General features: G+C 36.8%; 1 protein-coding gene across 8 annotated transcripts in view; it reads left to right on the top strand.

Moving 5' to 3' along the window:
• The window catches only part of CEP170 (centrosomal protein 170), an 89,682-nt gene that overhangs the window by 32,297 nt on the left and 42,774 nt on the right, over positions 1-14,611 (top strand). For all 8 annotated transcript variants that reach the window (XM_090263237.1, XM_090263238.1, XM_090263242.1 and 5 more), the window contains exons 5-7: positions 7,252-7,310; positions 7,398-7,560; positions 8,408-8,542. In XM_090263237.1, the coding sequence (XP_090119363.1) occupies positions 7,252-7,310; positions 7,398-7,560; positions 8,408-8,542 (357 nt within the window). The remainder of the gene's footprint in view (positions 1-7,251; positions 7,311-7,397; positions 7,561-8,407; positions 8,543-14,611) is intronic.

A 14,611-nucleotide genomic window follows, 5' to 3' on the forward strand; every position in this document is an offset into this window, starting at 1 on the left:
AAATATTCCATTTAAAAATAGGATTCTGAGGACTGAACAGGGATATGACTGGTCTACTGCCTACGGTAGGGCAAAGAATCACTGATGAAGAGGAGGGACGTGCTGGATTGAAAAGAATAAAGACGTTTCTATCTATATAATGCAAAAAGCTTTGTAAAAATGGCTTGTTTATATTTAAAATTCAGATATTCCACATTATGCTGAAAATTCGTCTTGAGTTTTAATTTTTTCAATTACTACATTTATTTGGAATTCAAAATTAAGGATGTATTAAACATTGGCTGCTTGGATGGATTTTTATCACTAGCAGAGGAAATGTAGTCTCAGATAAGCAGAGTTGATACTTGAAGTAAATGTACTAACACTTTAAAATCATTCTCAGAGCATAACTAGTTTGTATTTTATATTTAACTTAAAACTTTATGAAAAAATAGTTTTGTAGCACGGCTCATAAACTTTATAATTATAGAGCTAAAGGACATGTGAATAGGTCCATTAAACATTATTACTTTTGAGTTGTATATTTTAAATCCTTTTAAAAATATGTGTGACATAAAATAATTAAGAATTAGCATTAAAACCTTGATTCGTGGGTCATTTTCCACCAGCATAATACATTTTATCAAAAAAAACAAATATACTTTGTATTTAAGTACTTCCTTAATCCATTTGGCACCAGCTGCTTCAAGACATGAGAAAATAGTAGGAAATCTAGGTTTCAGTAAAACTCTATAAAGTTTACTTTAAATTTTAAATTAAAAAGAAACTGTTGGGATATAACCCATGGCCTACAGGTTGTACAGTGACCACTTAATAGTGAACTACCATTTCCTGCTTATATACAGCTCCTAATATGTCTCTGAAATCGCTGGGGGAAATGTTTTGTCCAAAAGACTTTTTCAGGTTGGAAGTTAGTGTTGAGCAGAACTACAAACCAAATCCTCAAGTTAGGCCCAGCTGATTTTATTATTTTTAAATAGCATCTCACATTGCTAATGAGTTTTGAGCATTTGATGTAAATGAACATTGGGCTGTTACAGTGGCGGAAATTTTATTCTATAGGATGAAATTTTACAAAACAAATTATATATTAGCTTTACTTGTTCTGTATTTAGTTATACCAAACTAAAGTACTTTATTTATATTAAAATTAAGAATAATAGTAGCCAATGTACAAACTGTTATACCTTGGAGTGGAAAACTACTCTATTTAATTAAAATGCTACAGCAATAGAAAGAACATCTTACTGTAGATTGAGACCAGAACTAAGAAACAAAATTGATCTGCCAAAAATATTTTTTCTAACTAAGAGTAATTAAATATTTGGGAAAGCAAGTAGTGAACTATGCAAGTGTAAGAAATGACTGTAAACTCATGAGGGATAGTAAAATGCTGCAATAATCAAGATAAACTTCAAAAAGAGCTCAAAAATCTCCAAGTGGCCAAAAATATAGCCGATAAGCCTAAGTTCATTCATTTAAACAACTTTGTTAAATGTCTCCCCAGTGCCAGGCAGTCCGTCCCCACAGTCCGGGGATACAGCCGTGAGTAAAACAGACCGCAGCGTTTGTCCCCTGGGAGCTGACACTTTAGTGGGGTTGGGGAGCCTGGCCATCACACACACACAAGGGTAATCGAGGGGGTGGTAAGTTTCATGGAGAAACCCTGAATGGAGGATACGGAGAACTAGTGATGGCTGCACAGTTACAATTTCAAAAAGGCTGTTCATGAAGACCTCACTGAGAAGCCAGTATTAGAGCAGAGACATGGGGAAGGTGAAGGAGCTGGCCACAGGCCGCCTGGAGAGATGGCTTTTGAGGCTGATAGCAGAGTTAAAGGCCAAGGGCTTGAAGCAGAACACGCGTGTACTGTTGAAGGAACAGCGTGAAAAGTGAGCAGGCTGGAGCCAGTGTAGAATAGGCTATGGGAGGCCAGAAGTAGATGGCGCCACTGATAATAGTAAAAAGTCCGTTCTCTTTTAAAGAGATTTAAATGATAAGGAAAAGTTTGCATTTTTATGCCCATGGTCCTCATAGCTTAAACCAATGTAGCTACCTTTTCTCATGTTCTTCACGTTTATAGATTGATATGTTCACCCGGTATCATTTTCTTTCTGTCTAACATTTCTTGTAGTATAGTTTTGCTGGTGATGAATTCTTTCAGCTGTCTGGAAAAGTATTTCAGCTCAGTTACTGGAAGTTTTTATTGCTGGGTTTAGAATTCTAGGTGACATTTCTTTTCTTTCAGCACTTTAAGGATGTTGTTCCTTGGTATTGTCACTTGTATTATTTCCCTTCATCTGTGATTTTGAGCCATTTGATTATGATGTCCCTGGGTGTTGTTTATGTTTTTGTGCTTTGGCTTTGTCGGGCTTCTTGATGTGTCAGCTCGTAGTTTTAATCAAATTTAGAAATATTTTCTGCCATTATTTTTTCAGATAGTGTTTTTTTCTGCCCTCCCTTTCTTTCTTCAAGAACTTCAATGAAAACTATATTAAATTAGGCTACTTGAAGTCATTTCCCATCTTATGCTCTGTTTATTTTTTAATTCTCTGTTCTCTTTGTGTGTCAATTTGGATTGTTATTATTGCTTTGTCTTTCAGTTTACTGACCTTTTCTTTGGTGACATCTAATCTGTATAGCTTTCATCTCTAGAAGTTCAACTTGGATTTTGTTTTTCATGTCTTCCAAGTGTCTACTTAACTTTTTGAACATAGAAATGTGGTTATGATAACTTTTAATCTTTGGTGACATCTGTGTCAGTTCTGCACCCATTTTGATTGATATTTGCATGCATATTTTTAATGGGATGGCAGACATCGTGCATTTTCCTTTGTTGGGTAGTATATGCATATTTTTGTATTCTATAAATATTGTTGAGCTTTGTTCTGGGGCAGAGATTGCTTAGAAATAGTTTTATCACTTTGGGCCTTGCTTTTAAGATTTGTTAGGCTTCTAAGATTAGTCTGAGCAAATTAGTCCCCACTACAGGGGCAAGCCCTTTCTGTGTGCTCTACAGCAGGGGTCAGCAAACCCTCTGGCAGATCTGGCCCTCAGCCTGTATTTGTAAATAAAGTTGTATGGGAACAGCCACACCCACTCATTTACATATTTCTATGGCTGTTTTTGCGCTACTCCAGCAGAGCTGAGTAGTTGCAGAAGAGATCATATTTCCATAAGAAACTGAAAATATTTACTTTCTGGCCCTTTACAGAAAAAATGGACAGACCTGTGCTTCGTTCAGTGACTCATGATTCATGAGGTTTTCCAGCCTGGCTGCTGGGAGCAGACACTGTACCTGGTTCTGTGTGGGCACTGATGCCCTGTTACTTTTCATACTTGCAGGAGGTTCTTGCCCCAGCCCTACCGAGGTAGTCGTTTTCTCGCATGGCTGTGCTGACCAGACCTCAGCTGCATGCTTGAGCGAGACCCTTTGAAGATGTCTGGAATTCTTTCTCTGTGCAGCTCTCTTCTCTTCAGTTCTCAGTCCCTTGAACTTGAGTCACCTTGGTCTCCCCATGCTCTCAACCCAGTTCCTCCAGGGAGTCTGCCAGGCTCTGCCTGGATTACTCCTCATTGCGGTGTGACCTGGAAGTGCTCATGGTAGTGAGCTCGGGTGGTCACTGGGCTCACCTTGATTTGTTTCTCTTCACTCAGGAATCCCTGCTTTTGTTGCCTGATACTGATTGATTGTCTTGGAAAGTCTTCATATATTTTGTCCACCTTTTTGTTATCTTAAAATGGAAGAGAAAAATCTGGTTCCTTTTATTCCATGTTGGTTAGAAGAAGTCTGACAGGTTGAGTTGGGACATTTTGGATATAGTAGTGGAATCCAGGGGAGAGGTAGAGTGGAGAGATAGAAACTTGGGAATTTTCATTGTATAAATAATAGTTAAAACCTTGAGACCAAAAGAGATCACCAGGAAATTGAATATAGATTGGTAGGAAGTCCAAAGACTGACAAATGTTCCATTCCCTTGCATCGTTAAGAGGTGGGAGAGATGAGAAACTGGTACGAGGATAAGGGCTAAGAAGGAGCCACTAGTGTGACTGGGAGGAAACTCAGAGTCTGGTATGGTGTCAGTGTTCATTGGAAAATGATTTAAACATCACTTAAATACCTTAATTTTCACTCCTCGCCATCCTTGTCATATGGGCTTTCATAACATTTTATTACATATATAATTACATATTATGTAGTTTTAAAATGAAGTTATCTTTTTCCAAACTGGGCTACTCCTGCCATAGTGGCCCACAAAATGATTGGGTTCTCATAACAGAAACATGATAAAAATCCTTGTCATAGCTTAAGGTAGCGATCGTGATTTATCTGTGCTCGGAACACTGTTTGCTCAGCAGTCCAGGTAATGATGAACGTAACTAAAAATTTACTCTTCATTCAGAGAAGTTAAGATTTTTTCCAACTAATGTGGTTGATATCCACAACAAGACAAGAACACACTTTTTGAATTTTAAAAATCAAGGACATTTTCAAAGCATGAAAGAATGAAATTTAAGAAATTGAGATGAGCCATTTGATAAAAGAATAAAGCCACAGAAGAAGAGTTAAACTCAGTTGTTTAAACCCTGCGTTCCTATAGAATAGGGTTTTCTGCAAGTTGGACAAGGTATTCATCTGCTAAAATAAAATGATGTATTTTCCCAAAGATATGGACAAAATTAAGCTGATAGGTTAAAATTTTTCCCTTGAAAGGTTTTCTGCCATAACCTTTATTAAATCTCTGACATCTTAGTACAGTGTGGAATCTAATGTAGCATAATTGGATATTTCATTATCAGATATCATGAAATAAGGGAAATTTCTTATTTTCATAATGAGAAGATTCCAAGCAAAAAGTTTTTGGCTAACTTAAAGGTGAATTTTAAGAATAACCTTATGAATATATTTTAAAATAAATTTAGAAAAAAGCGCTTTCTTCCCATTTTTTCATTGTGTAAAATAATTTTATTCAAATATTCTCATTTATCAGTGTCTTCAAAACCATGAGTGTCACATATTTTAGTAACTTATCATAGTTTTTAAGGGAATATTAATACTCATCTCAATTGTTTGAGAACACAGGACTTTCTGAAACATTGGAAATCTTGCCCCAAGTGACAAAATCTCATGATCTAATATTTGGAAATTTTAAAAAATTTTTCTCATTTCTTCCGTGATTGGTATTTCCCCAGTAAAACAACTTAATGACTTAATTTTTTAAATAATTTTTGAAAGATGTGCTCACAGGCTATCTGACACCTGATGTTTTAAGGCCAGACCCCTAGGAGTAACTGAAGCTATTAAAAATTTTACTCTCTTTTTCATCTTAATTATCATTAAGATAAAGGATGGTGTCAGAGAACACATTACTAGTATGTAGATGAGTTCTCATGATGTCACTTACATAAACATTTCCTGAATAAATTGAGCATAGTAATGACTTAGAATAAGAATCATAGTCTTAATGTAAAAGAAACAGGGAAATAGCCTATAAATAATATGACTTTTAATAAGCAAGAATTTAAACTTGTAAGTCCTTTTTTATTTAAAAAAATACTCATAATTGACATATGGCTATAGTAATAATACTGTAGTATATTTTGTAACTTACTGACATATCAAGAATAACTGGACCTTAGTTTGTCATTTTTCTTAATTAGCAAGGTTAAAAGCAATCACTTAGATCTCTGCCACTGGAAAGATGGTAGCTTTGGAGGTAAAATCTGGGGCTGAGGCAGCCTCAGAATCTCGTAGTCATACCTGGGTTCTCAGGTAAATTCATGAACTAAACAAGAGGATTCTGAGTTCTTTGGTAGTCCCACACACAGGAATGTTTTTGGCAGGTAAAGTGTAGACCTGTCTCAAGTTTTCCCGGATCTTAAAAAGAGTCTCAGTCTAAAGAGGATACCCCAGACTGTCCTTGGGGAATAGTCTCCAAGCTTGGCCAGAAGTTACAGTCAGCACCAGAAAGCCCTCACAGCTGGCTAAAAGCATTTGTGTTTCCCACTGAAAAAATAGAAATGGCTTTCAGTTGTTAAAAGATCCTCTGTTTTCCATTGAAATAAGAATGTTATAAATCTTCTCTATCTGTTAATGAGTTTCTTGGGGGGAGACTTTTATTTTTCATTAAATATACTTAGTTATGAAATACACACTTGCATATGTTCCAGCATATGTTCATAACAAAAAAGGGAATTTTTAATATTCCACAGCTGTGGGAAGCAATGTAAAGTGATAGGGAAGCCCCAGGCTAGGATCAGTTGAGTAGATTATTGTCTTTGGGTTCTGCCCTTCCAGTCTTCAATTCTTTAACTATGGAATAGGAAGCCAGGTTAATGGAATTGAAGAGTATGTTTCCCAAAGCGCTTTAAAATTCTAAAAAATGTTCTGAGTTTTTATTATTTTAATGAGTAGAAATGCAGGTTAAATACTTTTTTACAAGTTTACTACTCCTTATGCAGGAGAAGACTTCTACCTACCCCCCCCCCCCACCCCCCCGCAAATAGTCATGATAATTATAGGTTTCTCCCCTTGAAGTCTTGGGTGCTCTGATTTGGTAAAGAATCAAATCGAGTACATGGTTATAAAAGTCCTTTCATTCCAGGGTTTAGTAATGGTGGGAAATGTGACCTCTGCTGTTTAGTGGGAGATGTTTTAATATACAGAGGCATTGTTCTATTTTGGCATAATAATGAAAGCATTCATTATATCCAGCACTTGGTTCTAATCTGTATAGAATCAGTTGTTTGATAATGTAAGCTGACCCTGATTGCAATCCATGGGGTAAAGGGGTGCCTGTGGTTGCTCTGAGGACCCTAATTACAGCATTTCTTTTGCATTTTCAACATGAACTTCTATTTTTATCAGTGCTGGCGGAGTCTGAGTCATCAGATTCCTTCAGGATTTACTGCTGGATAATCACTGATGAGATACTTCCTTTTACATTTCTGTGATTACCTGTCAGTATAATTTGACCCAGGTGCTTTTTCTTCTTTGTAGTCATATTATTGAGCTGAAGATGTCTTTTGTGCTCTGATTATTGATCCAGTGATTTGCTTGAAGGCCATTATCACCTGAGTTTAGAATTACTTGCTAGGTTTCAAGATCTTCTTTGGTATTTAAAAATGAAAATCTTATATTTACGAGCATAGTTTAACATTTAACTCTTAGGGGACTATACTAATTCTGCTATAATTACCTGATTATAATAGTACAATTTTTAAAGTGTATTCTTCCTTAGCCCCGATCACATACAAATCTTTTCACTGTAGTACGAGGAGAAATGAGGGTCCCTGAAGAAGCTCTGAAGGTAAAAGTTTTTACTTGTTTCTTTTGTAAACCTATCATTTACTAGGGTCAGTTTCACTCATGGATGTTTCACTTAAACCTTTTATAGCATGAGAAGTTTACCATCCAGTTCCAGTTGTCCCAGAAATCTTCAGAACCCGAATTATCAAAACCCGCCGGTGCCAAAAGCGCGGACTCAAAGGGAGCAGACAGTGCCGCGGAAGCCCAGCCCAAAGCCCCGGAGGCGCTGAGGTCGGAGGAGAAAGCTGCGGGTAGGCCAGCCCCGGGGAAAGTACTCCCTCCATTCCTACTTACTCGTGGGGAAGTGGCAGGCTCTGTGCTCAACACTCGGCCGTGTTCCTATACAAATAATTATAAAAATGACAATGACAATTTCACAATAGGTTTTAATGCAACCAGTGTTTCACTGCAAAGAACTGTAAAACACGTATGGCATTTGTATGTACGTGTGTTTAATGTTTCGATAATTAAGGGAAGTAAATGTAACTTACCTTACTGTATTTTTACTACTTCGTGATTGCTTTTTCTTCTGAATTATAATAACTAAAATGAATTAGTAGGAAATGTCTAATGGTGCTACATCATCATAATTACCGTATTTAACATGTTCCAGAAACTAAAAAATGCTTTATATAATAATTCCATTCATACAAAAACAATTTTTTTAATTGATAGACATTATCAAATTTGTTCAAACGTAAATCTGTTAGTCCTATTAACAGCTAGTTTAAATTTAGTTACGCTGTAATGCCCCATGACTTTAATTTTTTTAAATGGCCACTCATACCAAAATGTACATTAATCTTTATATTTAGATTTAATGAGTGATTTCTGTATACCAAAGAACTGATTATACTGCAGTAGAAAGTTCCTGGGCTATCGCAGTTTGCACTGAGTGTAAAATTTCATTTTTTCAGCCATGTCCATCACTGATTAAGGTCTACACAAATACTAAGTTATTTAACATGCTTTTCAGCAATCTAGACTGTCCTTTGTTTTTCATTTAATCAATCAACCAGGCAAGTCTAGTGTTGTGCGAAAGTGCATAATTTTTTCTGTTCCATATGCTTTAGACAGATTTTTCCCACCTCTTTCCAGATACTTCTGCTATGCCTCGTGGGACTCCGTTATACGGGCAGCCTTCGTGGTGGGGGGATGACGAGGTGGATGAAAAGAGAGCTTTCAAGGCAAATGGCAAACCAGAAGAAAAAAATCATGAAATTGGAACATCAGGTAAAAAAATCGAAGATAATGAGAATGAGATCTGGGGATATTTGGGGAAGAATTTATTATCAAGCAAAAAAATCTGTCTACCCTTAAAAGAGCTATTTACTATTCTTTAATTTGATAAGAAATATTTGATGAATGTTTTAATGACATTGACATTTTAATTGAAATCATTCTGATCGATTCTCACAAAAATTAATTCCAATATCTTTGTAAATCATTTAAAAATATTTTTTCAGTTTACTTATGAGATTATTAAAACTTGGGAGAGATAATAATGTAATTGGATGTTGTAACTATTTAAAAATAATTATTAAAAATATTTCAATCGGACCAAAATAGTAGATACAAACTAATTTGGTGTGTTTCCATAATGTTCACAAAGATATAATCATATTTTTATTTTATTTTTTAATACTTTATTTTTTATTGTATTGTTTTCTATTATCATTTATCCCCCTCATACCCTCTTCTACCTCCATCCATCCCCCTCCCCACTGCAGTCACTACACTGTTGTCCATGCCCATGACCTTTTTTCCCCTCAATCCTTCTACCCTCCAGTGCCCCCCAGACCTGTCAGCTTCCTCTATGTCTGTGAGTCTGTCTTTATTTTGCTTGTTAGTTCAGTTTGTTCATTAGAGTCCACACATGACTGAAATCCTATGGTATTTGTCTTTCTCTGACTGGCTTATTTCACTTAGTATAATGCTTTCCAGGTCCATCCATGCTGTTGCAAAGGGTAAATTTTTCTTTCTTTTTTATGGCTGAGTAGTATTCCCTTGTGTAAATGTACCGTAGTTATTTAATCTACTCATCTACTGATGGGCACTTGGGTGTAGTAGTGAGCTGCGTGTCCATAAGCCAGAAAACCAAGATTTTCAGGAAGTAAATGGCAGTATAAATTGTTTGTCGCCTAAGGACTTAGCAAAGACATAGACACAGAAGGTTGGAGCAGGTGGAATCTGCGATAACAGCAGATAAGGATCCAGAACGGGGGGAATTAAATACAGGCACCAGGGAGCAGTATGGAAAAACAGCTTTGACTCTGAGTCAAGGATAGATTCCAGAAGAACATTGCACCATTTTCTACCTTTGACCTGAGCTCTACAAGAGAAATAAGGCATTTTGTTTAACTGGAGGATAAAACCACTGGCTCTTTAAATATGCTCTAAGTTTTCCATGACACATCTCAGAAAGCTGGCTTTATTAACTGATTATGTGGTGCCCCGAACTGAGAATAGCAACTTTGCAAATCAGTTCCCATCTTGGCTTCCAGTTTTCTTCATTCCCAAGCTCAGAAACTTACTGGTATGGAGCATACCCTCAGGTGTAAATAACAGCAATGCTTCCAGAGACTCAACAGGAAAGACGTTCACTGAATTCAATAATCGAATCTCTTCAGGACTGGTTAATAACAGCATCTCCACTGTGACATCAGCTCACTGGTTTCTTGCGGTCTCCCAGCCCTCTGTCCACAGTGGCTGCATCCTGGGGAGTATCCCCTCACATACAGAGGCTGCCTGCCGGCAGCAGTCGGGTCTATGCTGCTTGGATCACAGCCAGCAGAAAAGAGCAAAAGTTGCTTCCAGAAAACCACCAGCAGCTGAAAGAACTTTCCCAAAAGTTTTCACCACATCTCTCATCTCATTGGCCTCTCACGGGGTTCAGGAGTAGGTCACCTGCTTATTATTTTTTAAATATTTTATTTATTTATTTTTAGAGAGAGAGGAAAGGAAGGGAGAAAAAGAGGGAGAGAAACATCAATGTGTGGTTGCCTCTCACACGCTCCCAACTGGGGACCTGGCCCACAACCCAGGCATATACCCTGACTGGGAATCGAACCAGCAACCCTTTGGTTCACAGGCTGGTGCTTAATCCACTGAGCCAAGTCAGCCAGGGCTCATGTGCTTATCTTCAAACCATTTCCTAACAAGGATTATGAGACTATCCGTAAGCCAGTCTTGCCCACACAAGGCTGAATGTGGAGTTAGTTTTGCCCTAAGGCACATGAGCTGTGTCTGGAAAGAGCAGGGACCTGGGGATGTTGGAGTACTTTAGGAGCAAAGTACAGGAAATGAATATTGGAAGACAATCAAGGATGTCTGCTTCATTTGAAATCTTCCGTATCTTCCCTTCCCCTCCCCTAATACATTACTTCTGTCATCTTTTTTCCCCACTAATTCATAATTGGACTTCCTACTTCCGGTTTAAACCCTTCTGCAGTTCATTTTGCCTAATAAATCTAAGTTGTTCCTTATTTTCATTAAAAAAAAACTACAGTGGTTGCCTTTTGTCTGCCGAATAAATTTTACTTCAAAGTTCTAATTTTGTCCGACTTTCCTTAGAGAGCCTTATGTCCCACTGCCAATTGTTTTTTAGTTCTGCCACCAATGCCTTCCCACATAAATCATACTCTAAATCCTGTCTGCTTTTCTCCCAGATGCACACATACACACACTCACACACACACACACACACAGTGATAAAGTATTCTAACTAATATATCTGTATATATGTATTGCAATTATATAACAGTTTCATTCTGTATTTTGTGTGTATGTCTTTCTATCTAATCTTAAGTTCCTTATTTCATGGATCACGCATTGTCACTGTGCACTAGAGCCACCTACAAAAGAGAAGAGGAAAAAAATGTTCTCATTATTAGGTGTGTGATTTAAAAGAAAACAGCGGAATGTAGCTTACCAGATTCTGAAAGTAATTGTGATATTGATTTTATGTTGTCATTAAAAATCCACTTCTTTCCTCCCCTCCACACACACAAAATAACTTCAGAATGAAATGTTTGTGTAATTTTTGTCCTGGAGACAGAACCATGATTTATTTGTAACAGCTAATACTTCAGTGGTCCTTACTTATCCAGACACTCTTCTAAGTACTTTGCATATGTTTAATCATTTGATTCTCAAAGCAATACCTAAAGGTAGTATTATTTCCCTCATTTTATAGATGAGGAAGCTGAGGTGCAGTGATGTGATTTTACTTACCCAGCTGCAAATAGTGTAGCTGGGACTTGAACCCAGGCAGCTTGCCTCCAGAGTCCAGCTCCTAACCATAAGGAGTTAACCTTTCAGAAGCCATTCCATGTACACACACACACACACACACACACATACACACACACACCGAAAGACACATTTCATAGAGCACAAAGATTTAAACAAACTTTCCAAAAATAAATTAGCATGAAAAATTGGTCCCTCATACCTCAGCATAAAAATAAATTTCAAACTATGAAGCATCCAGTTTGTGAATGAAACTAATTTCTTAAGTGATTATCAGCTTGTGTAGCCTCTTGTTGAGTATCATTTCTGCCTGAGGACAAAAGCTATCTCCTAATCTTGGATTATTTTTGAGTAAGAAGGAATTAAGTGATTTACATCTTGTGTTAAATAGCTTGAAGCTCACTGTCAGATTCAGCTAATTAAGAGCATGATGTGAGTCTCACTCGCTTTCCTATATGAGACTATCCCATCTCAGGATAAGAATATTGTTTCAGATTTATCATGTGTAGTTTTTTTGAATATAGGATGAGGGAAACAGTTTACTGACCTGAAATAATTTATTATGCCAGAAGAAACTGTGGAGTCAATTTGAAAACTTGTACTGTTATTTCATTTCATCATTCTGAAATTAAGATGTTTTCGTTAAAAAAAATCAAATTGTGAAATACAAATAATTAGTTTAATTATGTCTTTTCTAAGCATACCCTTTTGGTAAAACAGAAAGCCATTTGCTTCTTGGTTACCAGTTTTTAGAATGTAAAATCTCAGTACTTAATTATGACAGGTGAACATACCAGAAAGGATAATTGAGTGTCTACTACCTGGTTATTTTCGATATTCCTCTCTGAGGGTCCCCATGTATCCAGAATCTCTACAGACTTACCAAATAGCCAAAAAACCCTAGAAGCAAATAAGTACATCAGAGCAATCAATTCTCCAGAAATTCTGTGACTATTTTGATTTTTAGTGAAAAAAATTAGTCCTCATTTTAGCTACAGGTATTGTTCTTCTACCTGCTAACTTGGTTTAAACATTTATTTAGGTTACAGTGAAAGGCCTTAAGTGGTGCATACATTTCGAAAAGGTGTGCACAACTGTGAGGAGTAGATTTTTGTCTCTTTTATATTGATTTTTAATCTCATCAAACTACACTTAAAAACTTATAGGTTGTAACTCCTTTTAAGCAAAGGTTGTTTACCTGTCTTTGTTATTTTAGGTACTTGTATGTACTAGGTTGGATGGACGGATGTCTCAAGTAGATTTAGCCTTTATAATTAGTCTGTGTCATCTTGAATTAGTGTAATATTTTACTTAATTTAGTACAGAATAATGAAGGGTACATTTTTTTTCTGGATCATATGTACTACAAGTTTCCCTGAAAGGTCACACAATCATAAAATACTTTAAGAAGTAAAAGATATTAATAAAACCCCTTAAGAAGTTAAGGATATTCTCAGCAATTGCTCTGATTTAGGTAAACATAATTAATTCTAACAATCAGTTATTAAAAAGTTTCAAATACCTAGAATTTAGGTTAATAACAATATTGGTATAAATACAATATTAGTATTAAGTATTAGCATATTATTTAGTTTAATGTAGTATGAACAAAATAGATTTTGAAGGGAAATGAATGTTAAATTCATAAATTCTAGAGAATGTTCTGCCATTGTCCTAAGAGAGGCAAGCTGTTTTATTTCCCTACATTTAGAAGACCCCTAATAATTTTTCCAGTAGGCCTATACTTCCCACATATAGTAAGTTCACTCTTGATTTGTTTTTCTTATCTTGAGAGAAATAATTCCTTTCCATGAGTTTTCTAGATGACTGGACTTAACTTCGACAACTGGCAATATTTTTTTTTTTACAAAGTTGAACCGTTTTCTGTATTTCTATTAAATGAATTACCCATATTGCTGCCTTTTCAAGCAGAGAAAGCTGAATATAATGAAATTTTTTGCTTTATGACTTGGAATCATTATGAATGTTGAATGATGAATACTGAACTGTGATACATTGCAATGATATCCTTGGAAGACTTTGAAGGCGAGTGTGTAAGCCGAGTCCACTGAGCGGTTGTGGACTAGTGTGTCTGTGAGCCAAGTCTCTGCTCTTGACCGTTTGAGTCTTCTCCCTGTAACTTGACTCTCACTTCTTCATAATGTCTGACCCTAATCCTCATTTCTCCACCCTCCATGTTTCCCACGTGTAATCTGAGTAAATGTAAATCGGCTCTCAAGAGGGACTTCCTCTGGAGTAAAGTTCACGAATATGAGAGCCTAGGTGTTGTCATATCTGCCTTGGGTATTTCAGAGTCCAGTTTTTGGTGTTAGTTTTTTGTTTCCCTGATTCGCAGCCGTGTTGGAGGTTTGGGGGAGGACACGAGAGAAACGCTCATTTGTTTGCCCACTTGTGCCAGGCTTTGTTCTGGGTAACTTACATCATCTCCCTTAATACTTACCTCACGAAATATTCACAGCAGTCCTAGGGCTGGATATTACTATTTCCCGAGTTTACAGTGCGGACAATGGGAGTTAGGCTGGCAGAGACAGGTCGTATCTGATCTGAAGCATACCCCCGCTTTTCACTAAACCAGGCTGCCTGGTTATAACCATCAGATCAAAACACGCCACCTTCCCACTCTATTGTGCCACTTGACATCATGAGATGACTGACTTCTGGACAAACTAGGCCTTAACTAGTACAAGTCTTAGGTTCCTAGTCCTTGGAGTAAAGGCGATTTCGAAGTGGGACTAAGGGAATGAGAACCTTAAAAACGGTGGTGTGCACTCCTTGATCTCTGCTGTTAAACTGTGAAAACATGTTCAAGGTGTGTTAGTATTAACTGGGAGCTTTTCATTCACGAAGGAGGAAAATATTTCTTTGAATGCTGAGTGACAAGTGGATGATAAATTATGTATCCCCAGATAAACTTTTTCTGTTTTTTTTTTTTTTGCTAAGTAATTCCACCACATCATTCTATGGGTGTCCAGGTGGTGCTAGTAGAAAACTGCTACCCCTTGTCCCTAGCAGTTTCTGTCATCTGAAGGA

The sequence above is a fragment of the Furipterus horrens genome, unplaced genomic scaffold (assembly GCF_987537825.1).
Source record: "Furipterus horrens unplaced genomic scaffold, mFurHor1.1.pri manual_scaffold_15, whole genome shotgun sequence".
Classification (NCBI taxonomy): Eukaryota; Metazoa; Chordata; class Mammalia; order Chiroptera; family Furipteridae; genus Furipterus; species Furipterus horrens.